The sequence below is a fragment of the Chanodichthys erythropterus genome, chromosome 13, assembly GCF_024489055.1.
Source record: "Chanodichthys erythropterus isolate Z2021 chromosome 13, ASM2448905v1, whole genome shotgun sequence".
Taxonomy (NCBI): Eukaryota; Metazoa; Chordata; class Actinopteri; order Cypriniformes; family Xenocyprididae; genus Chanodichthys; species Chanodichthys erythropterus.
Genome location: NC_090233.1, coordinates 29133482 through 29161319, shown reverse-complemented (window position 1 = coordinate 29161319; position 27838 = coordinate 29133482). Strand labels below are relative to the sequence as shown.

General features: G+C 36.3%; 3 protein-coding genes across 8 annotated transcripts in view; all 3 read left to right on the top strand.

Moving 5' to 3' along the window:
* Positions 1–53: 53 nt before the first annotated feature.
* On the top strand, positions 54–15437 carry myo1hb (myosin IHb). Of its 3 annotated transcripts, none has more exons than XM_067406897.1 (32): positions 54–109; positions 2384–2545; positions 3042–3157; positions 3637–3835; positions 3958–4038; positions 4116–4295; positions 5368–5466; positions 5581–5694; positions 5854–5925; positions 6338–6457; positions 6561–6628; positions 6925–7030; positions 7192–7272; positions 7355–7446; positions 8846–8940; positions 9038–9084; positions 9178–9258; positions 9487–9592; positions 9690–9807; positions 9962–10075; positions 10190–10266; positions 10396–10464; positions 10644–10728; positions 11916–12078; positions 12188–12271; positions 12368–12461; positions 12588–12643; positions 12796–12931; positions 13265–13335; positions 13539–13636; positions 13757–13856; positions 14242–15437. In XM_067406897.1, exons 2-32 carry the CDS (start codon positions 2420–2422, stop codon positions 14398–14400), a joined length of 3207 nt encoding a protein of 1068 aa, XP_067262998.1. In that variant the 5' UTR covers positions 54–109; positions 2384–2419; the 3' UTR covers positions 14401–15437. The 3 variants fall into 3 exon arrangements, 2 of the variants coding, with proteins under 2 accessions (XP_067262998.1, XP_067262999.1); XM_067406898.1 differs by having other exon boundaries at positions 14043–14373; XR_010896909.1 differs by lacking the exons at positions 13539–13636; positions 13757–13856; positions 14242–15437 and having other exon boundaries at positions 12801–12931.
* An 870-nt stretch (positions 15438–16307) lies between these two features.
* ppp6c (protein phosphatase 6, catalytic subunit) lies at positions 16308–21950 on the top strand. Its single transcript, XM_067406912.1, has 7 exons — positions 16308–16422; positions 17049–17144; positions 17510–17575; positions 17704–17845; positions 17961–18040; positions 20315–20524; positions 21035–21950. Exons 1-7 carry the CDS (start codon positions 16348–16350, stop codon positions 21281–21283), a joined length of 918 nt encoding a protein of 305 aa, XP_067263013.1. The 5' UTR covers positions 16308–16347; the 3' UTR covers positions 21284–21950.
* Positions 21951–22237: 287 nt separating this feature from the next.
* Positions 22238–27838, top strand: part of scai (suppressor of cancer cell invasion) — a 38716-nt gene continuing 33115 nt past the window's right edge. For 2 of the 4 annotated variants that reach the window (XM_067406906.1, XM_067406903.1), the window contains exon 1: positions 22238–22481. The gene's annotated coding sequence lies outside the window, so the exon portion shown is untranslated. Of the gene's footprint in view, positions 22482–22929; positions 23018–27838 lie in introns of those variants that run through there. The other 2 variants (XM_067406904.1, XM_067406905.1) reach the window with 2 other exon arrangements.

Below are 27838 nucleotides of genomic sequence, written 5' to 3'. Positions count from 1 at the left end.
GACATTGTTTCCTGTTGTACTTGAAATAATCGCAGATGCGCTTTACAAAACTGGATATGATCACACAGTTCCCTCATCAGTACACAGAGAAACAATCACTGCACTGAAGGTAAGGGCTCTCACTTTTATTTTACTTTGTGTTAACTTTGTGTTATCTTTCACATGTACATTATTTATATATATTTTCAAAAAGACTGTTGTGATGTCTAAGATAGACCTCTAATACAAGTGAACCCCAAAAATGCACACATTTTGTTTGTATAAATTATTACGCAGATGTAAATTTAAACTTATTCCTGAAGTGAATCCTGAGTACAATACAGCTGACTGTGATGTGTCTCTCATAAAACTGTGTAAATATAAAATTATTTTAATGGTGTTTACAGTATGGGAGTAAAATGTCTCCGGAATAGTGTCATATCGAGAATCACAAATAAAATGTAGTATCAGCTAGTGTTTCTCTTTAACAAAACATAAATTATTTGGCCTTTGAATATAGTTAATACTTGCAGTATTTGGACACTGTAAAAAAATTCTCATTAAATTAGTTTTCACCATAAATTATATGGAATTTATAGGTTTTATTTCCTAAAAACATAAATTTGATAATATTTTACATAACATTTTTTACCAATTATGGTAAGGTACCGAATATGGTAAGTACACACAGTTTATTAGGCACACCTGTTCATGGAAGTTCCTGTTCAACTCAATGCATTTAGTCATGTAGAAGTGATCGAGACGATCTGCTGAAGTTCAAACTGAGCATCAGAATGGGGAAGAAAGGTGATTTAAGTGATTTTGAATGTGGCATGGTTGTTGGTGCCAGAAGGGCTGGTCTGAGTATTTCAGAAACTGCTGATCAACTGGGATTTTCATGCACAACCATCTACAGAGAATGGACCAAAAAATGAGAAAATATCCAGTGAGTGACAGTTTTGTGGTCGAAAATGCCTTTTTGATGCCAGAGGTCCGAGGAGAATGGCCAGGTTGGTTTGAGTTGATAGAAAGGCAACAGTAACTGAAATAACACTCGTTACAACCTTGATATGCAAAAGAGCATTTCTGAACGCACAACACGTCAAACCTTGAAGCAGACGACCACACTGGGTGCCACTCCTGTCAGCTAAGAACAGGAAACTGAGTTTGCGATTTGCACAGACAATAGAAGGTCTTTATGAGGTCTGATGAGTCTCGATTTCTACTGCGACATTCAGATGGTAAGGTCAGAATTTGGCGTAAACAACATGAAAGCATGGATCCATCCTGCCTTGTATCAACGGTTCAGGCTGGTGGTGGTGCTGTAGTGGTGTGGGGGGTGTTTTCTTGGCACACTTTGGGCCCCTTAGTAATTTAACATTGTTTAATTGCCGCAGCCTGCCTGAGTATTGTTGCTGACCATGTCCATCCCTTTATGACTACAGTGTACCCATCTTCTGATGGGTGTCACAACGGCATGTCACAAAGCTCAAATCATCTCAAACTTGTTTCTTGAACATGATAATGAGTTCACTATATTTAAATGGCCTCCACAGTCACAAGATCACAAACCAGTAGATCACCTTTGGGATGTGGTGGAACGAAATAAGAATTAATGCCACAAAGAATTAAAGCAGTGATAAATGCAAAAGGGTGTCCAACATGCTCCTTTATATATATATATATATATATATAGCCATTGACTAATAGTTTTTTAGAGGCTGAAAGATTTTATCAACACACATGATTGATATCCTTCCTGACCAAGGTAGATCCTGCCATTAGTGTTGATTGATGAACGTTCCTTTGTGCAGAAAAACATTTTAGATTAGATAAGTAAGGCTGGGCTCATACGGTTCACGGCATATTGTTGACAGGATTTGTTCAAGGCCACATCCAAAATGATATGTTACTGGATGTTGGGTGATAATAATAAAGTCAGAGTGAAGGAAAGTCAGTGATGTTGGTCATTTGTGTACATCTGTGAAAGACTATTGTTAAATAATAACCATCAAGAGATTTTTTTAATTTAGTAATTATCCTGAAGAATATAAATAATAAATTAGGTAAAACAAATAGGTGTTTCAAGTTTTAAAATACAAAGCACTTGTTTCAAGCAACTTCTAATACTGTTACAGTGAACTTATAGTCTGAAAACAATGTAAAAAAAATGTAAGCTACGCACTTCAAATGGTAATTAATTTCGTAATGTCAAACAGGAAAAATCATGAATATTTGCGACATATAAAAATAAAAAGTAAAGTTTAAAAATTGTTTTATTATTATGCAGTTTATTTTTTCTTGAAATAAGAATGTACAACTGTGTATGTGTAAAACACATAACCTTTTATTGGAATCGCTGATCAACACCTGTTTCTCTATTTTACTTGTCTGTGATTAACAGAGTTTAGAGGAACGCTGCCAGCGGATCCTGCAGGAGATGGAGGGATCTTTGACGGCTCGGGACAGGGTGGGCATTCAGGACTTTGTTCTCCTGGACGCCTACACCAGTGAGACAGCATTTATGGACAACCTCAGAAAACGGTTCAACGAGAACCTCATATATGTGAGTCCTACACCCACTCATGTGACCTCTTAGAATAGACTGTTATAAAGGACGGCAATGCAATATCCAGTATCACTGTTACTTTCATTATTGAGATGGGGGAGAGAATAATGTGGACTCTCATGCTGAACACGGGTCACTGCACACAGCAGGTAGTCTACTAAATGAAAATGTTCTCTATACATCTAATTTGCCTTGTTGCAAGAATTGGAAACTCACTTTGCTGATGATTCAGCATGGAGAATTTGCTGTTTAAGGTTATCAAGGGCACCTTACAAGGATAAACCTCCTATACGAAACTGCTGAAGCAGTTATATTTCATTATGATCCTTCTTTAACTCGTGAGTTTATATTTTTTTCCGGCAGATTGTTCCAGAACAAACTTTTTAAAAGTTGAAAACATCATATTTCTATTATGTTAATGAGCTCAGATCATACTTTAAGGCAAAGGAATGGACTTTTTCTGAAATGTCCTTGTCTTTCTTATTTTTATTAGACCTACATCGGGACCCTCCTGGTGTCAGTTAATCCATATAAGGAGTTGGGTATCTATACCAAGAAACAAATGGACATTTATATGGGAGTCAACTTTTTTGAGCTGCCTCCTCATATGTAAGTGTGCATATATACACAGGAAATATACATTACTGTTCAAAGGTTTAGGGTAAGATTACATTAATACATTAATTTTATTCCTCAAGGGTACATTAAATAGATCAAAATGACAGTAAAGACTAAAAATTACAAAAAAATTTTTTTTCAAAAACATTTAAAAATCTTACCAACCCCAAACTTTTGAATGGTACACACGCACGCACGCACGCAGGCGCGCGCGCACACACACACACACACACACACACACACACACACACACACACACACACACACACACACACACACACACACACACACACACACACACACACACACACACACACACACACACACACACACACACACACACACACACACACACACAGACACACACACACTTACTGTTTGTTCTTAAACTTTACTAACTTTTTTTTTATTATTAAATTCTTCTTTAAACATCCTTGTTTTAAATGTAGTTTATTTTTCTGACCTCTCAGATTTGCACTTGCTGATAACGTTTACCGGACAATGATTAGTGAAACCAACAACCACTTCATCCTCATCTCTGGTGAGAGTGGTGCTGGTAAGACAGAGGCCTGTAAGAAAGTCCTGCAGTTCTATGCAGTAAGCTGTCCCAGCACTAGACTTCTGGACAACGTAAGAGATCGGCTCCTTCTTTCCAATCCGGTGCTGGAGGTCAGAATTTTTGTCTAAAATGATCAGTTGAAAACAATGGAAAATTCTCAGTGTACATACTCAAAGTGTAACACAATGTAAAGTAAAAAAAAACATTAATGCTAAGGGCTTTATCTCTACAGGCTTTTGGAAACGCCAAAACCCTGAAAAATGACAACTCAAGTCGATTTGGAAAGTATATGGACATACAGTTTGACCATCAGGTAAAGTAAGATTCGTACAGAAGTAGAATAGCAGAAAAGCATTCCTTACAAATGTAAATACATTCTTATTCTTCTAGGGAGCAGCTGTCGGTGGCCACATCTTAAGCTACTTACTGGAAAAGTCAAGGGTGGTCCACCAAAATCATGGAGAGAGGAACTTCCACATCTTCTATCAGTTAGTTGAGGGAGGGGAGGATGAGCTTCTTCGCTGGCTTGGTTTAGAGCGAAACTGTCAGAACTACCGCTATCTTATTCAGGTAAGAAACAAACAATTTTTAAAGGTGCCCTAGAATCAAAAATTGAATTTACCTTGGCATAGTTGAATAACAAGAGTTCAGTACATGGAAAAGACATACATTGAGTTTCAAACTCCATTGTTTCCTCCTTCTTATGTAAATCTCATTTGTTTAAAAGACCTCCGAAAAACAGGCGAATCTCAACATAACACTGACTGTTACGTAACAGTCGGGATCATTAATATGTATGACCCCAATATTTGCATATGCCAGCCCATGTTCAAGGCATTACACAAGGGCAGCCAGTATTAACGTCTGGATCTGCACAGCTGAATCATCAGACTAGGTAAGCAAGCAAGAACAACAGCGAAAAATGGCAGATGGAGCAATAATTACAGACATGATCCATGATTACATGATATTTTTAGTGATATTTGTGAATTGTCTTACTAAATGTTTTGTTAGCATGTTGTTAATGTACTGTTAAATGTGGTTAAAGTTACCATCGTTTCTTACTGTATTCACGGAGACAAGAGAGCCGTCGCTATTTTCATTTTTAAACACTTGCAGTCTGTATAATGCATAAACACATCTTCATTCTTTATAAATCTCTCCAACAGTGTGTAATGTTAGCTTTAGCCACCAAGCACATCAAACTCATTCAGAATCAAATGTAAACATCCAAATAAATACTATACTCACATGATCCGACGCATGCATGCAGTACGCATGACGAACATCTTGTAAATATCCATTTGAGGGTTATATTAACTGTGTGAACTTTGTAAATACACTGTATTATAGTCGAGAGCTCGGGGGGCAGGGAATGCACGATTTAAAGGGGCCGCAGCCTGAATCGGTGCATAGTTAATGATGCCCCAAAATAGGCAGTTAAAAAAATTAATTTAAAAAAATCTATGGGGTATTTTGAGCTGAAACTTCACAGACACATTCAGGGGACACCTTAGACTTATATTACATCTTGTAAAAACTGGTTCTAGGGCACCTTTAAAATTAAAACAGCTGTATAGGCTTATCAGAGCCATAAACAAAGTATAATCATTTTATTGTTCAAAATCTATTTTCTGGACAGGGAGAATGTGCCAAAGTGAGCTCCATTAATGACAAGAGTGACTGGAAAACCGTACAGAAAGCTCTTACTATCATTGAGTTTAGTGAAAAAGATATAGAGGTAAGATAATCTCAGAGTGATTTTAGTTTTTGTCTGATGTGCCAGTGGGTCAGTGTAGAAGGCTGATTTTTAGAAAGAGAGGTCATTGTTTAATACCTTTTGGTCTTCTTTTAGCATCTGTTTGCAATCATTGCCAGTGTCCTTCATCTCGGGAATGTTCACTTTGAGGCCAGTTCTCTGGGTTATGCCACATTAAACAGCAGTGCAGAAGTACACTGGCTGTCAAAGGTATGTTCCACTGTCACTTCTCTCAAGTTTTAGAATAATTATGCATTAAAAAAAGTATAGTTTATACTGTAATGCCAAAATTGACCTCTTTGTCTTTTGTTTTATTGTTTTTTGTTTTTTTATTGCAACTCATTTCTTCTTTATTCATGTTCTCCTCAGTTATTGGGCATACCCTCAAACATGTTACAGGAGGGTTTAACTCACAGGAAGATTGAAGCCAAAGCAGAAGAGGTGATGAAAGCAGGATTCTGAACATTGACTTATTAGTATTGCCTATGTATTAGTACTCATCTTTTACCTATACCAAGTAAATCAAGACACATCATGGCCATATTCCAGAAAGACAAAGCCAAGATTCTTCAGGCTCAAATTGTGAAACAATGGTTGGGAGGGAGCATGAAGAATCATTTTCTCACATGGATTGACACCTCTTGAGTCCAGACCTTAAATTCATTGGAAGTATTTGGAATGTGCTGGATTAGACTTTTTATAGTGCTCACCTCTTGCATTGTCAATACAAGATCTTGACCAAAAATTGATGCACCTCTTGATGGAAATAAATGCTGTGGTGTTATTTCTATCAAGAGGTGATATATTTCTGTACTTCGAAAATGCATGATTATATAGTATTTATAATTTTCAGGTTCTAAGCCCTTTTACCGCTGAACATGCAAAGTATGCCAGGGATGCACTTGCCAAAGCCATCTATGGCCGCACATTCTCATGGCTCGTTAATAAGATTAATGAGTCATTGGCAAATAAGGTATGCATGGTTTACAAATTCTGCTTTTTATAGTGGCTTATAAAAATACATGAATTAGTCAATAGATTATTAGGTTATCAATTTATATATACTGTCAATGCAGGATTCAACAAGAAAGACAGTGATTGGACTGCTTGACATCTATGGATTTGAGGTGTTTGATGTGAACAGGTGACACTGAAGCATTGCAATCATACGCATTCACAGCTTGCATTTATTGTAACGGTTTCCTTCAAGAAAGCTCCTAAAATGGGTTAATTAGTTAAAACCAGTTAGTAACCTTCTTATCAATATGGTTTCAGAACAAGCCCTCTAGACACAAATAAATAGGCCATTACTGTAAAGTAGAAACACGCTACACTGATGACATTATTGCTATTGCATTGTCTTATGTTTGTAAAGTACTAGATAGATATTTTGATGGATTGATGTTTAACGTGTATGATTACTGTTGCTTTGCTCCTCAGTTTTGAACAGTTCTGTATAAACTTCTGCAATGAAAAGCTTCAGCAGCTTTTCATCCAGCTCACCCTCAAATCAGAACAAGAGGAGTATGAGATGGAGGGAATTGAGGTGAAGTACATAAAACATTTGTTTCAACATTAACTTTTCTGAAATTTACAGATAGTAATGTAATGTGCATGTAAATGCTTTGTGACACAGATCTGCCTCACGTTCTGTGCTTTGCCATGTTTTCCTTGAACTTTTTTCCCCTCCATGTTGACATATTTCAGTGGGAGCCAGTGCCATACTTCAACAATAAGATCATCTGTGACCTGGTGGAGGAGAAACATAGAGGCATCATATCAGTACTGGTGAGTAGAATGGATTCAAGCTGACATGCATATTATGACATGGTTAAGTTGCAGTCTTTATGTCATGTATCCCGCATTAAAGGATGAAGAATGTCTGCGTCCCGGAGAAGCCACAGATTTTACATTCCTGGAGAAGCTAGAAGAGAAGATGTGCGGTCACCCTCATTTTGTCACGTGGGTAAACCCTTTAAAATCCATTTACACTGACAGTATTTAAATGCTATCATATATTGTAGTACTTGGTGATTTTATTCATTTTATGACTCTTCTGTAGGCATTTAAACAGGGGTGTCCAATCCTGTTCCTGGGTTTAGCTTCACCTTCCAGATTTTAGCTCTAGCCCTAATTAAACATACATGAAGCAGCTAATCAAAGACTTCAGGATCCCTAGAAACTTTCAAGCAGGTGTGTTGGAGCCAAACTCTCCTGGAAGGCAGCCTTCCAGGATTGTACACCCTTGCATTAAATTAAATCCTTAAAAATATAGCTAATTTTGTAGATCCTAAATACAGATCACTTGCTTTTAAATAGATATTGCAATCATAGGCCTTAGCTAAAACCTTTTCTCATGGTGGGAAAAATATGCATCTACCGTTTCAAATACAGACGTGACCAAATTGTGTATACAAGGTATTGTACAGCCCATACTAAACTGACTAATGTGTATTTATTGAAGGGTGAAGGACAGTATTGTAGCACTGACATCTGTAAAAACATTTTTGGTCTGCCCAAATTTTAATGTTATGAGGCAACAATTTTTATCAGGACAAGCTTTGAAGGACTTGATGGACCAGAAAACCTTTTACTTTTTGCCTTTTTTTGTTTGTTTTTTTTTAAGAATCTTTTATAGAGAAAATTGTTTAATCTTTTTTTCTAAGTTGAATTTTAGCAAATGTATTTATTGTGTTGTGTGTTGGTTGGTTGGTTAGTTTCTCCCAAGGCTTTTTCCTACATTTCTGTCACCAGATGGAGTTTGGGTTCCTTGCCACTGCCACCTTTTGCTTGCTTAGATGGGATTTAAAAGACACTTAATATTCAGTAATATTGTCAGTTTGACTGCACTGACACAATTGGATCAGAACAAAACTTAAACTGAATTGAGCTGAATGACTATTGTCTTGCGTAGAGAAAATCAAATTTTTTCACAACATTTTTGCAACATTCACACAGTTACTGAACTGAACCAACAGTGAACTGACTTGTTGAATAATGACACTATTGTCTTTTTAGAACTGCTTTACAGCAAAATTTGAATTTGTATCGTTTCTTGTTTATTACTGTGAAGCTGCTTTGAAACAATCTGTATTGTATAAAGGTGACTTGACTTGTTGAATGTTGAATCTGTATCTGCCATGTAATAACCTGTGAAACTGATATGGCAATAATTTAAATTAAACAGCTAAAACTTTCAAATGCTGTTTTAATTTAATTTAAACAACAGCTAAAACCTTCAAATGCAAATTAGAATTGAAGTGCCATGGTACAGTAGAATTTGTACTGCTGCAAAGGTATTGTATTCATTGTAAGGTACTGTATTCATTTATTAATCCAATTCACTGTGTTTAATTCTCAGGCACAAATTGGCTGACCAGAAAACACGCAAGACCTTGGAACGAGGGGATTTTCGACTCCTACACTATGCTGGAGAAGTTACTTACTCAGTTGTTGGTAAGTTAATCAGTGCAAACTGTTTTAAGACAAAAAATTCTTTATTTATTATTACATTTCTATATTTATCTTGACCTCTTTGATTTCCTCATGTCAGGATTTCTTGACAAAAATAATGATCTTCTGTACAGGAACATTAAAGAGGTAAGAGGTTTCACCACAGCATGTATTCTCTGAAAAAATAATGACTAAGAAATAGACCTAAAGATTCCTAAAGGTTATTTGTTATCGTTTAAGGTCATGCGACAGTCTAAGAACAGTATTATCCAGCATTGCTTCCATGCTATTGAACCTGATGGCAAGAAAAGACCTGAGACGGTACAGTGAAAGATGTTTACATGGATAATTAAAACAAGTCTGATATTCTGGCAATAAGAAACAAAACTGCAGATTGTTTGACTATGATTTTAATATAATTACCATAGCAGATTGATAACCTGAGAGCCACTCGTGACATTATTTCCAGCTTTATCTGTATTTAACCTGGGGCAGCACTTTAATGTACAGGAATCAAAAAGACATTGTTGACCAGGTTTTTCTGAACAGGTAGCCACCCAGTTTAAGAACAGCCTCGCAGGCCTCACTGAAATCCTTATGACCAAGGAGCCATGGTATGTGCGGTGCCTGAAACCCAACCACTGCAAGCAGCCAGGTGAGCCTTTCACTTCACACCTTGTGCTAGTGGTTTTGTCTGCTGAATGTTTTACAAGACGGTGCCAGTGACCTTTCTCTTACTTGCCTAACCTCAGATCACTTTGATGATGTCATGGTGAGACATCAAGTCAAGTACCTGGGGTTAATGGAGCACCTGAGAGTCAGGCGTGCTGGGTTTGCTTATAGGAGAAGATACGAAGTCTTCCTGAAAAGGTGCATTTGCATTGTGTGTGTTTCCATCAATGCAGCTTCAATGATCTTATTCACCTCCAAGCATTTGGCAGACATTTCTTATTCCTTTGTCTTTTGTATCAGATGCTTGTTCTCACTTCTCACCTGACAAACCTCTATGCTGATTTCTTTGCAGATATAAGGCTCTATGTCCTGACACATGGCCACACTGGAAGGGGACACCAGCAGAGGGAGTGCAGCGGCTCATCAAACACCTTGGCTACAAACCAAATGAGTACAAGATGGGAAGGTACGAACTGTACCAGGCTACTGCTATGATACTGTGTTGTTCTTCTATGACCACAAAATATATGTTGCCTCCTGATGTTTTATAAAATATTTGTTTCCCCTCTAATTTCTCAAGAACAAAAATCTTCATTCGCCATCCCAGGACTCTTTTTGCCACTGAAGATGCATTTGAGGTCTGCAAGCATGAACTGGGTAAGGCATCAGCAACATCTGACAAAAGAAGGCTGGGATCCCCTGAAGGACCAGTGATTATTCTTGCAATACCAGCTTTGATCTGATTGGTTGGCATCAACCCAACTCAACTCATCTTTTTTATTACAGCCACAAGAATTCAGGCCAAATACAAAGGCTATAGGGTTAAAGGAGACTACCTGAGGCAGAAAGAAGCAGGTATTGAACCTTTCTTGTTTAAAAAACTAGAGTTATTAAGAAAACCGTATACATAACCAGGGCTTGCTTGAAATTGAGGGGGCCCACCTGAAAGCCAGGGGTCACAAGAATCATCACCACCTTTCCCCCCTCTAGCGACGGCCCTGTACATAACATCACTCTTAATTCATTTTTAACAGCTACCAAGATTGAAACATGTTGGCGGGGCCTTCAGGCCAGAAAAGAAAGGGAAAGAAGAGCCTGGGCTGTCAAAGTCATTAAGAAGTGAGACAATTATCATGTCAGATCCTTCCTGTCAGTTATTTCTGCTTTTACGTGACCAAAGTAATGTTGGAAAAGCTTTCTATACAGGCACCTCCAATGAATTAAAGTTTTATTGATCTAAATATAAATATATGATTTTATGTAAATGTACACCACTGTTTGGGATCAGTAGGATTTATTTTTGAAGGAATTGAATACTTTTATTCAGCAAGGCAGTAAAGACATTTGTAAAGTTACAAAATATTTCTATTTCAAATAAATTGCTGTTCTTTTGAACTTACATGTATGTGGTTTTCACAAAAGAAATATTAAAGGGTTAGTTCACCCAAAAATGAAAAATATATAATTAATGACTCACCCTCATGTCGTTCCAAACCTGTAAGACCTCCGTTCATCTTCAGAACACAGTTTAAGATATTTTAGATTTAGTCCGAGAGCTTTTTGTCCCTCCATTGAAAATATATGTACGGTATACTGTCCATGTCCAGAAAGGTAATAAAAACATCATCAAAGTAGTCCATGTGACATCAGTGGGTTAGTTAGAAGTTTTTGAAGCATCGAAAATACATTTTGGTCCAAAAATAACAAAAACTACGACTTTATTCAGCATTGTCTTCTCTTCCGGGTCTGTTGTATATCTGCTTTCACTCCACAGTGACGCTGCTTCTTCTTCTTCTTTCCTGTTTTACGGCGGTTGGCATCCAGCTTATTGGTGCATTACCGCCCCCTTCTGCTCCGGACAGTGACGCGATTAGGACATCCGCGACATGCACACCTACACACCATTTAAAAAAAATATAGCAATACCAAAATACAAACAATGTAGAATAGCTTGAATACGACATGAGGGTGAGTCATTAATGACATAATTTTCATTTTTGGGTGAACTAACCCTTTAAACTGTACAACTGTTTTCAACACTGATAATATGGACCAGTAAGCGGACCAGAAATGGACCAGTAAACTGCTAAAAATTCAGCTTTGCCATCACATGAATAATCAGAATCAATTTATTTTAAATGAATAAGTAATTATTCAAATTATTTTAACGTTAATTTGGATCAAAATAATGCACATACATTTTTTTTTTACTGATTTTTGAACAGTAATGTTTATAAATATTTAGAATAATATAATCAAATTTTATGATGTTTGAGCTGTAAGGTATTTTTTTCCCAATCCTGCAGGTTTATTAAGGGCTTCATGAACAGGAATCAGCCAGTAAGCATGGACAACTCTGAATATCTGGCCTTTGTCAGACAGAGCTACCTCACTCGACTCAAAGAGAATCTGCCAAAATCGGTATTAGACAAAACTACCTGGCTGACTCCTCCACCGATAATGCAAGAGGTAGTCCATACATTTTTGGACCCGTTATCATTGAAATACTGCAAAGTTATTGCTGAGATTCATGGTTTCACTCTAATGAAACTTTATATTGTCATAAATGAATCTATAGGCCTCAGTGCTCTTGCGTAAGTTGCACACACGTCTCCTCGTACGGAAGTATGTTCGAGGGATCAGTGCACAGCGGAAGGTGCAGGTAAAATTGTCATTTTCACCTCTCCTTCATCTGAACATTTATTTTCAGATTTTATTCTCTGGCTGGAATACATTTAGAGCTCCATTTCATTTTCAGCTGCAAATCAAAGCACTGACCAGTGACATATTAAAAGGCAGAAAAGAGAACTACCCTCAGAGCGTATGCCAACCCTTCGCTGACACTAGGATAAGTAAGTTTTTAGGAATTTTTTGATGCTGCTGCTGTAAACCTTTCAATCTGTAAATGCAAAGATCAGGTTATTGCTTATGAATAAACATTACTACACTTTGCTTTTTTCTACGTTTATTGCCTTCAGATGAACAGGACATAAACATGAAAGTCTCACAGTTGCTTTGTCCTGAGGGCATTGAGGTACATAAAACTGTATACATATGCATGTATGTACACATTTCTGGACTTGTTTAACTAAGAGGACAGTAAATCTGTATCTATTTATTTTTCAGTCACACAAATGTTTATATTATAGGCAGGGGAAACTAATTGTGATATCTCCCTCTATGCAGTACAGTGCTCCAGTGATTAAGTATGACAGGAATGGCTTTCGGCCACGTTTCAGACAGCTGATCTTCACCCAGGCTGCTGCGTATCTGGTGGAGGAGGCCAAAATTAAACAGAGGGTGAATTACAGCTCACTTAAAGGTAAATCCCAATAATTGAAACTCTACGATTGTGTAAAATTTGCCATCAATTCAGATTTTAGAGACATTTTTAATTTAATATTTTTTAGTCTATGCATTTTAATATAAATATAACTACTAGAAATGGTCATATTTTATTAAAAGCAGTTGGCAAAAGTGTAAACATATCTGTTAATATAGTAATTTGTTTGGTTCAGAATAGGTCATTTTTCATAGTGTTATTTTTATATTAACTTTTTTTAAACTCTTGTAACATATCATTACTAAATAGTCAAGTTTCATATTATGCCATAAAATAACTTTGGTTACATAAGATATATTTGCTTATTTACAGGGGTGTCTGTCAGCAATTTAAGTGACAACTTCCTGATTCTCCATGTCACATGTGATGACACAAAGCAAAAAGTAGGTGAACAAATATCTTTGTAAAGGGAGTAACTGTATTAAATGACTGTCATGTGGTAAATTGGGGAAAAAAAACCTTTTGTTTACATACATCAAAGCAAAGAAGAAATACATGTATAGTAAGTTCCTTTGTACTAACATAAATTGAATACAATAACCTGCCATTGAAATATATTGGATTACATGAAATATTCTACTTTTAGGGGGACCTGGTCTTGCAGTGCAGCTATCTATTTGAGGCATTGACAAAAATCTGTGTAGTGACAAAAAACCACAGCCTTATCAAAGTTGTACAAGGGAGGTGAGATATACTTTTTACTTGAATTGCCTTTGGATATTCAGTCCTGCTCTCAGAGAGATATTGTTTATAGTATTTAAAAAGCATACATTATACATATACTGAGTCACTGTTGTTTTGTAGTGTGAGGTTTGACATCCAGCCTGGCAAAGAGGGCTTTGTGGATTTTAAGAGCAGCAGTGAATACATGGTCTACAGAGCCAAGAATGGACACTTGATGGTGGTGGGTCCATAAATGCAATGCTTACAACATAATGAATACATTGGACACATGAAATATACTGAAAGTGTAATCTTTATATCTTTGTAATCAGTAATCAATATATACTGTACCACTATAAAACACTATGAAATTAGTTACATATATTTATTTCGCCATTTTGAAGGCATTTACATTTTTCTATTGCAGGAATCTGCACGGACAAAATCTCGGTGACACGTTTGACCTTTCAAACCTCCTGTACAATGGCCCAATTAATGCATTTCAGTCAAGTTTAGATGGAGGCACACAAATGAAACACTACAATTTGCCCTAAAAAACCTACACTCTAGAACAGTGTTTCCTAACCGTCTCCCTAATCAAACAAACACACTTCTCCGTCCTCTAGCCCGTGGCCTGGAAACCAATCGAACTCAGCCATCTTGAAGGGTATCTCAATTCTCTTATTTCACTGTGTGGAGGGAAGGAGCAAGGAAGCTTCCTGAGAAGGCATGAGCGAGGACACACAGGTGTATCCTTCTCTCACATCCTAAGGGCGTGGAGCTAAGATGTGAGGAAAGGAAACGAGGATGCACAAATTAGAAATGAGAAGCACCCAAGGACTAGGGTTGGGAAACACTAAAATGTAAAATTATTTTTCAAGGGACAAATCATGAAATATCATTGTAACTTATTCACCAAGAGGAAAAGGGTAACAAGTCGGACTGGTGTATGAAGTAGTTGGATTTTTATTTTTTTATTTGTTTTGTTTGTATAATAGCATGTTAAATTCTGTAATTCAGTTGTATACTTTACATTGTCTTTGTTGTGTATTTTATAAGCCCATGTTTTATTGTAAACATACAGCTTTTAATGTAAATTGCTAAGTTTTTTATCAAATTAATTGAGTGTGTCTTGGATCGTGATAATTGTGCATGTTTCTGATAGACAGAATATAGAAAATGAGTTGCTTCAAAGCACAAACCTTTTTCCCCCAAATGAAGTTGATGTGTTAATTTAACTTGTTAATATTTGAAAATCATGAAAGGTAACTGTTCGGTTAAAAAAAAAAAAAAAAGCAAATATGTGTGCAAAAACAAAAATTATCGAAATACTGTGTCAATTTTGTTAGTGTATTCTTTATCCCATACTGCCAAAACCTCACAACATAGGCCATGCCATCGTCTGCTTTGCACTGACAAATATATAACAAATATCTGAAACACTGGAGAAACAATGCATGCATGTAGACATACACAACATTTGTTTATACAATCAAATATAAAAATGCCATTTGATACGAGACAGAACACACATGTAATATCTCCATATAGATCTAATAATCATAAGTCCACAACAAGCAGTTGTTGTCCTTTAAATACTATAAATACATTGTGCATTCAAATTTCTGTAGCTGTTGCAGTGTTAAAATACAGCAAACATTAGCATCTGTATAACTTAATATAATCAAGATGTTTGACTCATTTGAATGATTATGAATCATACTTTAAAAAAAAAAAAAAAAAAATGCTGTGATGTCTTTGTCTCCCCCCTGCAAATTCAGTTCAGCCATGTGTAAACTATTTGTATTATGACTGCAGTGATCAGAAGATAATAAAGTGGTTCATTATTTAGTAGGCTACTTTGTGGACATTCAACATTAGATCCTGTTTCCTATAAAAGTATAAAAATATAAAAAAATGTATGATGATTCATAGCTTATACTTAGAATTTTCTAAGTAGGCTAACATGTCATGATCTTAGTTTGAAACTTTATGGCCTGGTTTCACAGATACTAAGACTAAGATACTTATCCCCGGTTTAACAGATAAGGCTTAAGATAGTACTAGACTAAAATGCATGTTTGTGCTGTTTTAACTGAAAGCAACTTGTAGTAACAGTGTACTTGCCACAAGATGCACAGATGAAATGTGTTTTTCTAGTGAAAAACACTAGAAAAACTAGAAAGTTTATAAAAGCTACTCAAATACCTTAATTGAACTAAGGCCTAATCCTGGTTTGGACGTTTAAGTTGCTTTTATAAACGTGCCTTAGAAAAAAAAAATACTGATGTGCATCTTGAGACAAAACAATAGCACTGACATATTTTAAGATATATGCTTTCAGTTAAAGCAGCTCAAACATGCATTTTAGCATTTTAGTCTGCGACTTGCTTTTAATCCTAGTCTGTGAAATGGGGGTAAATTTGTTGCCAGTTTGCCACCTCGTGGTGAATGAATGGAGATGGATAATATTTTGTTTAAGGGACTTAGATATCGATGCTCAAACTATTTAATCATTTAAAAAAATGTTTTAACCTCTTGACAAATATCAGCCTTTGTCTATTGCTCAATATGTTTTTCCAACTTTATTTTGAGAAACGTGATGAAAACTACCGAAACGAATGACTGCAAGAATCGAAGTACTGATTGGCCGATTCCTTGTCAATCATCACTTCCCTCTATGACGTGGAAAGACTTCCTCTTCGCTTCTTCCATCGACTGTTGTTCTTAAAATGGCGCCGCTGGACCTGGATAAGTATGTTGAAATTGCGAGGCAGTGCAAATATCTTCCAGAGAACGACTTAAAGGTGACTATCATATGTAATTTTTCTTTTTTATTAGAATGTTAAACATATTATTTGTTGGTATATTTATAAAGTCATGGTAGATCGGGTAAAGGCCGGTAAAATAGTGTGTCAGTGCAGTGCAGTCGCTGCGTATGAATCCAATCAGTTAGCTTGTGTTCCGGGATTTACTCTATACATATGATACAGAATTAAGGGGCCAAAAAACAGTTAACGTTAGTAATTATAAAGTTGTGAAACCGATTATTTCTTGTGGACACCAGGGTGGCTAACTTATGTTGCTATCAAGCGAACTAATTCGAAACGCCCATCTATCTCGTTTATCTTATTTCATGATGTTTTCGTCTTCATTAGCGGTTTTCATTCTTGACTAAATCATTCTCCACTCCCCTGTCTCAAAATAAAGCTCCTTTGCGTACAGTTAGGCTTCTGAATTAGTCCATAATGGGCTCCATAACAGTATCGCCCAAGCCACTAATGTGTAATTTTGAAAAATGCGAAGAGTTTTGACTTCCTTAAGAATTAACGTGACCTTAGATGCAGTAATCTGCTGCTTCTGCTGTCATCATTAGTGAAGCCATTCCTTTTACCAGCTTGTTCAAACCTACTGTCTTCTATTGCTTTGACAGAGATTGTGTGACTATGTATGTGACCTGCTGCTTGAAGAATCAAATGTACAGCCAGTATCCACTCCAGTCACTGTATGCGGGGACATTCATGGACAGGTGTGAGCAGGCACTATTAATGCATTTTCTGTTATGTGCAGATCTTTTGATGATGACCTTTTTTTTTTTTTTTTTTGGCATAACATGCTGCATATTGACCTAAACCAGGGATGCCCAATCCTGTTTCCTGTAGATCTACCTACCTGCAGAGTTCAGACTCAACCTTCTACCTACCTGCAGAGTTCAGACTCAACCTTAATCAAACTTCTTCAAGTGCTCCTGATGATCTTAATTAGCTGTTATGTTTGATCAGGGTTGGAGCTGAATTTTGCAGGAAGGTAGATTTCCAAAAACAGGATTGAGGTAGGTTTGCAGGAAAGTAGATTTCCAGAAACCCCTGACCTAAACCTTTTCTTTGTCCCTAGTTTTATGACCTATGTGAACTCTTCAGAACTGGGGGCCAAGTACCAGACACAAACTACATTTTCATGGTATTGTATCTATAAACATGTGATGCATAATTTTGTATTGTGGTTCATATTTGTTGACTCACTGGAAACGGAACCTTTTTCCCATAAGTGTTTATTGAAGAGACATTGGTATGTTCTCTTTCCTCTAGGGTGACTTTGTTGACCGAGGATACTACAGCTTAGAAACATTCACATATTTGCTAGCACTTAAAGCAAAGTGGCCTGACCGCATCACACTGTTGCGTGGCAATCATGAGAGCAGGCAGATCACACAAGTTTATGGCTTTTATGGTGAGACTGCAGAAATAAAATGCATGCCTATCATGATAAACTTACTGTATTGATTTTTTTTTTTTTTTGTTTTACATTCATTTTAGGATTTCATGTTATGTCTTTCTGTCTATAGATGAGTGCCAAACTAAATATGGAAATGCTAATGCCTGGCGATACTGCACTAAAGTTTTTGACATGCTGACTGTTGCTGCCGTAAGTATTGTCAAGATTTTAAGATTTTACATACACAATTTCATAATAATAGTGCAACAGGGCCTGCCCCTTTTTCAGCAGCACTTGTTCCCAAAGTATTTTTTCTATTTGTTTTTACCAGAGGGATTTAAAAAAAGTCTTTGTTAAAGCGGTATAAGTCATGAACCAAGTAAATCAGCTACGAGGTGAATAACAACACTAGAAACTTTGATTTGAAGCAAAAAAATTAGAAAATTGGACAAAAAGACAAAGGTACAAGACTGTGTAATTAATGGCTTTACTGAGGGGAAATAACTACAATCCCATGAAGCACTGCAAACAGTGTATGTTAATTAAATTTGTATTTGTTTATTGCACATTTTTATTTAATTTTTGAAAGTGTAGAGAGATTGGCGCAATGACATCATTCGCAGTGCTTCATGGGAGTCAATGGAGCTAAAGAACTATTTTGTTTCTTTTTCCCCCAACTCTCTGGTGTAAATTTCTGTACAGCATCATGGGTAATGTAGTTTTTCACCAGGAATGCATTTGTTAAACAATTATTTTAAAAATAATCTGAAATAATGCAGGGTAACGGCTTCAGCAGAAGCAAATACCATGTATTAACAACTTTGTACCTCACAGTAGTTCTGTCTTTAAAGGTGCTAAAGAGGATGTTTTGTTTTATACATTTTTGCAATATTACTTGAAACTCTTTACTAACTGATAAAAGACTATTTATTAGGTGCACTGAAAGTAATAATATTAATATACATCATCTGTGCACGAGGTAGGGCCTTAAAAACATCAGCCAATCGTTTATGCGATCATCACGTAAACGATTGGCCCTCTGGCTTGTCAGTCACTGCCGTGACGTTGCTTGTGAGAGACGAGCGCAGCTGCGCGCTCCAGTAACTTTCCACACTCCACAGGCGCCGCATGCAATGTTTTTGTCTGGAGACAGGAGTAACAACTGCAGATTATGAGTTGCCTGCGGTGAGTCCGATATAATGTATCCACTAACACGATACAGCGAATGCCGGTGGTAAACACTCGTGGGAGGCGTTCCTTTGAAAGGGTGGTTGTTCTAGTGCATGCGCTCATTTCAAAAACTCACTAACAGTCTTTGGTTTCTCAGTCGACGAAAAGATCCTCTTTAGCACCTTTTAAAGGTTTATAAGTTATAAGTTATATAGTCTTTCTTTCTTTCTTTCTTTCTTTCTTTCTTTCTTTCTTTCTTTCTTTCTTTCTTTCTTTCTTTCTTTCTTTCTATAAAGCACCTTTCATTAATTAATACAATTGTTTAAAGTATTACATATAAATTTTTTTGTTGTATTTATCACCTTATTTTTTAACATTTTTTTCTAATTTGCAAAGTGAAGTACACATTCTTAATTCCTTGTCAGTTATTTTACAATTCTATTTGTCCTTGTCCTTAAATATATATATATATATATATATATAATTTTTTTTATAAACGTGTTTCCCTAAGTTTATACTGACACTCATTTCTGACAGTCTCTGAATAGAGTTGCAAAGTAAATTATGTGCTTTATATATTATCTGTGCAATTTTAAAATCAACCAGATGACCAAATATTAAAGCATATAATTTGATATTTTGTTGTTTGGTTGGTAATAGTAGAGTCAATTTACAATACTTGGAGATCTCATCTGTGGCATATAAATTATGGCAAATGTTAATCATGATTATTTTGGTCAATATTGAAATTATGATTATTGGTGGGTGACATGATCAAACTCTTATTTCCCGATATGAGTAATTTTAAATGTCAGTGAAATTTTGCATTTATCAATATTTCAGCAAAAACTAATACTAGGTTTTCTAATGTAAGAAAAGTTCTTCAAAACAATTACTTAAGAAAAGTAAACAGCAATACAATGAGAAACTAATTACAAACAAAACGGACAAATAAATAAAACGGAATGAAAAAACTAATTAAATAGTTTTAAGTTTTTCAGGAAGATGTACAGTATTCAGATAATAGCCAAAATTAAACAAAAAATGTAATAGTCAAATGCAAAATAACATTGCATATAACACTTCATAGTCTTACTGTACACATTAAATAATAAATATTATATATCCTTATTAAAGCTACGTAAGTTATTCATTCAAGATCAGCTAGTGATTTTCCTTTGTCATTTGTTGTTTGACAGACTGGAAAAAAACCTTGGATTGAAAATACCATTTTGCACTTAATTGTCTAAAAGACTGCTTAACATGTATCTTCCTTCTACTGTACTTATTGTGATGTTTTGATTTCTCCCACAGTTGATAGATGAGCAAATCCTTTGTGTACATGGTGGCCTTTCACCTGACATCAAAACTCTTGACCAGATACGCACCATTGAACGTAATCAGGAAATCCCTCACAAGGGAGCATTTTGTGATCTTGTCTGGTCCGATCCAGAGGATGTAGACACCTGGGCTATCAGCCCAAGGGGTGCTGGATGGCTCTTTGGTGCTAAGGTTACCAACGAGGTAAGAGCATTCTCTAAATGCACTGTCTGTTTTAGTTCTTTTAACACTCATCACTATGTGTTTACAGAACTCTGGCCTGATACATTTCTCTACAATTACATGTCGAAATATGCACCAAAAAAAAAAATCATGTTAAGTTTTGCATTACACAGAAATGGTAAAATCTTCTAAAAAATGGCTCTTTTGTGGCTGTCACTCATTGTTATGAAATGGAGATGTAGTTGTTGGCACCTCCATATACTTTTTAAGTGCAGTGAAGTTTCACAAAAATATCTCTTATTAAAGCAAAAACTATAAGAATAAGTCATTTCAAATTTGTAGACTGAATTTTCTTGAATCATCTAAATTTTGATGAAACATGCTGTGAGTTTATTAAATTTAGTGGTTAACTAAAATATTTAATTTTATTGGCTGTTTTATAAATGTCTGAAATACTAGTAAAAGGGGGAAAAACATTCAGTAAATTTAACTTTGTGCAGAACCTGAATTGTTTTTTTCTTTCCATTAAAGTTTGTTCACATCAACAACTTGAAGCTGATTTGCCGTGCACATCAGTTGGTTCACGAGGGCTACAAATTTATGTTTGATGAGAAGCTGGTAACCGTCTGGTCGGCCCCAAACTACTGTTACCGCTGTGGTAACATAGCCTCCATCATGGTCTTCAAAGATGTGAACACACGGGAGCCCAAGTTGTTCCGGGCCGTTCCTGACTCGGAACGGGTCATACCACCGAGAACAACAACACCCTACTTCCTCTGAGGTTTTCGTTGTCGCCTGGGTCCAGACCTCTCCTTTTCATTGTTCTATCAAGCGCTCTTTTATTGTCTTTAATTTCTCTTTTTTTTTTTTTTTTTTTTTTTAAACAAATATTTTTGTAAAGATTGAAGTGCTCTCCAGAATAACTGTAAACCTTGGTCAGGATCATTAAGTTGACTGTTGAAGTTGGTCATTATTTGGTCAGTATAATCTTGTTAATGTGAGCGTGTGACCGTAATTAAGTGGACATCCTCATGCTGTTCTCAAAGCCTCTCTTCTTACAGGGCTTTAAATGTAGACCTAACAGCCATTGACCATTTGATGACAAAAGTTTATGGTCTAACATCTTGCTTGATCAGAACAATGTTTTTTTTTTGTTGTTTTTTTGTTTTTTTTAAAGAGGACAGATTGGAAAGAGGGTCACTGAAACAACTACGTGCTGGTCAATCTGCTCCTATTTTCTCCAAGACAAAGACACTTCTTTTTCGTAGCGTTCAAGTGTAGAAAAAGGTTGAGGTGATGATCAGACAACAGGACAAAGGAGGTTGTGTTATTTTGTACATTAATATAATTGTTTTGATTTAATCATCTTTTTCTTTTTCAGATTTGTTGTATTTTATTATTGTAGAAAACAGCAGCCCATTTAACAATTAAATATTAAAAAAAATAAACGCCTTTATTAAGTTACATTTCTGGTGTTGTCTCAATCACTGGGTGCATGAAAATATCTTGCATACAAGACAAATTTAAAGGCACTACTGTAAAACACCGTTGGGCGGCACACGTCCCTTTTAAATCAACGGGCAGTGCCATTGAGGGCAGTACTACGTTAGTCCCGCCTCTATGTGTAAGTAGTAGACTGATTGACAACACAGCCAACCAATGGAGTGCATCGAACGTCACTAACAGACCGGTGGGGAACTGACAAGCAAGTTACTTTGAGCGGGTTGCCACAACATAGTCAATGAAGATTCAACTGGCCAGACTGAACCGTCGACTGCGGTAGATGCCGAATGGCAGATACTCCCTGCTCTTCCCTGGGAGGGTGATTTGAATGAGCTGGATGTAAAGGACGGTGCGCCACCGCACTGGATGTCTAGATTTGTGTCGGGGCGAGATTCACAGGCGCGCGCTACCTGGAAACGCTGTTCTTGAGGAGCTGAAGCAGAAGATAGCTGCTCAAAACTACACCAGTGCTCAGGTTGGGTCTCAAATCAGTGACTTTTTGACCGATATTGCTCGGCGGTTTAGGTAAAAGACAAACACGGCTGAAGTTAACACGTCTACGATAGTCAAGCGCCAGACACACAATCACTAAAATATCATTTTTATTCCGTAGCTTTCAGTCAAAGTGCTGTATATATATAGAAAAGGTATACGTATATCATCCCCATATACCCCCATACATGTGTGTATGTATATATATATATTAAAAACCATCAATAACAGCACGTCAACTCCATTCAGTCCTCAGCGCAACATAATTTAGGTTGCCAGGAAACCGCAGTCACAGCATCTGCTAAAGCCACAGTTTTGTCAACTCTGATGGTCATTTTGAGGACAAAAACGCCTCTGCTTCCCGAGCGTCCTAAAATCATGTTAACACAGCTCTGTCGCCTGTATTGCCATTACACGATCCAACCTACAGTTTCATCTTTGACAGAGTCACACAGAGTTGTCGTGTATTACCGCATTCTGATCTAAGAGCGAGGGAGAGAGACAGCCGTCGCGTGAGAGGTAAGTCATTATAGATGAGGCACAGGCTTTGTGCTCTTGAGTAAATGCATTTAGATGTGCTGAATGGCTTAATGGTGTGAAGTGTCACAGAATTGACCGTTGTTGTTCTCCACACCGCTAATTGATGTAAAACAACAGTGCTCAGTCAGTCAGTCAGTCCGCGTTCCTGGACAATGAACTGTTATGCAGAGATGCACGCTGCCAAACGCTTCACGTTTAGTTTTGATTTTCATCCTTTGTCTATTGTTCCTTTTAGTTCACCCAGATATTCAAGTTGGGAGTGATATTGTGAATGGAACCGGAGCCAATAAGCATCTCTGTATTATTATTGAATGAAGACGGTTGAAAAATCATTGGCTGTCGCAAGAATTACAGTATGTGCAGTCCGGGTTCATTCTGTCCTGCAACAGCACGGGTTTGAATTTTGCAGAGCGCTCGCTGTCTGCTCCGTTTATTGTTCACGTTAAGGCTGCATCGGCCGTGCGTGCATAATCTGACTGTAAGAGCAAGCGCGAATTGTGTATTATTGTATAGCAAGCTTATTATGGCTGTGTTATGCATATGCATTGAACATCAAATGAGGTCCTGTGATAATTATGCGAGAATAAATGACATAATTTGACTGAAACCGAGATAAAAAAAGGGCAGATTTGTTGCAGACAAGCATGTTTTCTAGCATAAGCTCGCCTCTCACACAGATCTGTGAAAGAGCCACCAGGTTGCTTAGCTGAAATGACGTCATACAGGCTGGCTTGTTATGGAAGAATGAGCTCGTGGACGAGTATTCTTCTTGTTACTATAGGTACTAGTATGTGAGTATTTTCTTATTATGGACCGTTATGTGTGTATTTTATCTTAAAATGACCATTTCATTTGAAATCTATTATAAACTCAATTTGTTTTTTGTTTTTTTGGTGTGTCTTATTTAGTCACCATGAAATCAAAATTGGCAGTTCTTTTTTTTAATGGAATATTGCAGTATTTATTATAAATGATCTGTGCACATCATCATTATTATTTTTTAATTCATGTACACTCCTAATATTAAATCAAAATAACTTTCCCTCCTTCTTGAAGTGACATGTCTTCGCTCATGATGTGTTTACTAGCGAGAGGATAGGAAAACCTGTCAATCACATGAAATCACAGCAATAGCAAACCACAACCATCCAATGATCCAGTCAATTCCCTATGGAGTACGGACAAAATAAAGTCCCACCCAATTTATTTATTTATATATTTATTTGTGTCAGAGAAGCCGTTTCACTCGGATACATCACAATAGGGAAGAAAAGATTATCGTAACTTCTGTTTCCTGTCAACATTTAATATAAACACGGCTGTGTTTCAAGTACCACAGTTCATGCTGATATTCAGTACAACACAAAACAGCGATTTTTCCCTCCCATGCTCAAAACGTTAGTTTCCATTTCCCGCTCTCCTCACACAAGTAGTGAGAGAAACCCTGCTCTGAGCTATAGCATTCGAGAGGAAACACCAATTTGGTCAGCCACTCAAATTTGTGGACTGGAAATTACTGTTGCATAAAGCAAAATGACAGTTCCTCTAGCTTAGAAATAACTTTCAAGATTGCAAGCTAGTTCATAATTATAGCTCCCTCTGTTTATATAGGACACCTGTCCTATTTTCCTCTGCGTACTCCTTACCTCATTCCTTTGTGGATCTGAATACCATTAGAGAGCCTTGGGCTCTTTAGCCACCATGTCCACCATGTATTCATCACTCACTTTCACTCTATTTTGAGTCCTGATGTTTCACAGTGATGGTATTCCATTAATATGAACAGTCATGTAGGCTTTTGCGGAGAGAGTAAATGCATTAGTCAGCATATGTGTTTACATGACCTTTTTAACTGATTGAGTGATTGCAGTTTTAATTTCATGTAATGATCGCTCTTTCATAGTATTGTTTTTTTTTATTTATTTGGACTTTGTGTATCCAACTAGGCTGGTCTTTTAATAGATAGTAGGTTTACTTTCAGCATGATAAATCATGTCGAAAGTAGACCTTACTATTACATGATGAAAGTCATTTTCAGTACTTCTTATAAAATGTATTTGATGCAGCGACTGCAAAAAAGTGACAGATAACATGATATTGATTTAGCATTGATTTTCAGTTGCATGTGTAGGCTTCATACAGGTCATACATACACACACTGCCTCATCCTGCAGTTCTTTTGCTGCAGATGCATAGCTCATGCATTTTTATGGAAGGAGAGGATATGTGGGTCAAGCACACATCTCTGTTCAGAAGCCTTTTACCACTGCTGGCTTTAGAGAAAAGGCATGCATGCGTTTCCTTCATGAGACAAGGAGATCTCTCTTATAAATACCTCATTTCATTATTTTCTAATCATCAGTTCTCTAAAGCCCATCTTCCAATCATTCCTAGATTGCACCCATAGGGTCTTAGTGGACAGGTTGTTTGTTTCAGCATAAGATCACACATCTTCTGGTCTGAGACTAATGGCTGATTCCACCCTCTAGCTCTGTGTCTATATATGTACATCTTTAATCATCATTTCAGTTACCACTTGTTACAACCAGAAAATAGAAACCTTTCAAGCTCTGTGTCAATATTGATCTGCGTATTGATCAACAACAGTTACTTTAATACACTTGCTTATTCTCATTAGGTGCCAGTTGCTGTTTGCATGTTATATGAATGACCAAGATGAAGATATATAAAAAATATTTTGTTAAATGGATATTTGGATTTGTGGATCAAGATTTTCATAACGAACCCTAGAGAGATCTTTATGATTCATTATAATTTATTTAGACCGGACAAAATATATGATTATTTGATTTGATTTTTTTCTATATAGATATATATATATATATATAATATACTTGCATGAATATTCAAGTGTCTCCTCCTAATTGTTATTTTACACCATGATTTTATTTATTTATGTATATATTTTTTAATGAAGATATTGAATATTGCTTGATTTCTGTGGCATGTTTTAAGACAGCTTGAGAGTGTGTGATGTTAAAATTTTTTAAAATTGTAATTTATTCTTTAATGGCAAAGCTGAATTTTCAGCAGCCATTACTCCAGTCTTCAGTGATTCTTCAGAAATTATTCTAATATGCTTATTTGCTGCTCAAGAATTAATTATTACAGATGTTGAAAACAGTTGCGCTGCTTAATATTTTTGTGGAAATTTGTTTGTGGAAATATCCATATTATAACTTTATAAACTATGGCTTCTGGTAACAGCCCTACTCGAGTCTAGTTCCAGTGTTCCACGAATTAGAAGTCAAAAAAGAGAATTTTTCAAGAGAAATGTCGGAGGAGCTTGATTTTGTTGCCCAGCCCTATTTGCTTGAGCCACGAGAGGCGGCTACTTTCACCTAAAATTATGTACCCCTACGTTATACGCTAAAACTCTATTCTCTCCTGAACGTGCAGAGAGCCGTTACCGGAAGCTTGTGATTACAGTTTATAAAGTTATAATTCTGGAGATTATTCTTACAAAACGCATCACCTCGCTTCAGAAGGCCTTTATTAACCGCCTGGAGCTGTATGGATCACTATTATGATGTATGGGTGCGCTTTTTTGGGCTTCAAAAAAAAAAAAAAAATGGCACCATTCAGTCCCTTTATAAAGCTTGAAAGAGCCAATATATTTTTTAATTTAACTCCAATTGTGTTTGGCTGAAAGTCATATAAACCTATGATGCTTGAGGGTGAGTAAATTATGGGATAACCATTTTTGGGTGAACTATCCCTTTAATTTCTTTAAAAAAAAAAAAAAAAATACTGACCCTAAACTTTTGTATGGTAGTGTATGAATAATTTTTTTTTTCTCTTTTTCTTAAAGAAACACATCACACACTCATTTACAGTCATTACAGATTAAGATCAACCTTTGTTGGAAATTTAATTTCGCCAAACTACACTATAAAATAATTTATAAATTAATTTAATAGCATTGTATTAATACAATTAATATTTTTATATATCAAAACATTTTCTTAATTTTGAATCACACCATAAGATAATAACAAGAGAGTGAGATTATTTATGATAAATTAATTTTTGAGAACTTGTTTATACCTTTTAATATTAAGCAGGAATAAAACCGGAGTAGAAGAATTTGACTGTATTTTCCTGTATTTTCTTGTTTCCTGGCACATGACAACTGTAGTATCTGTCTTATGCTTAAAAAGAGAGGATGGATTGAATTGAGAATTGCTGCAGACTGAATGAACAGTGTTTGACAGACAGCTTTTCCATTCAACAAATTTCTGTTTTGTATGCAGAGCTATAGCAGCAAATAACCACTATGAAATTCTGAACATGCTTGCTTAATACAAGCATGTTCAGATGTTAAACATGATGTAATACACATATGAGGCGAATAATGCAGGGAAGATAACATCTGTGTGCACATTTGAAATTTGTTTGCTTATAGACCTTCTGAGCTTTTTGGGCCAGTTATACTTACCTGAGCTAATAAAGCAGTGCTTCCCACACATAGACTTTATTTGGGCGGGCCGCCCATGTATAATAACGGCCGCCCAAGTATATTCAGAGACACATTTTTGCTTTTATTATTTTTATCCTCTTATACTTTTATATCTGCGCAAGATAATGAAACAATCCACGATCGATTAACTAGTCGTTTCGTACCTGCTCGTTATGTGTGCGTCAGAACTGTTTACATTCCCACGGGCGCTGCATTTTGCAAAGTCACAAGGGGCACTGTTGCGCTTTCTACAAGCTCATGCAACATCGCTTCAGTGATTCTCAATCAACGAAAAGTGCATTTATGAAAAGATTTATGCC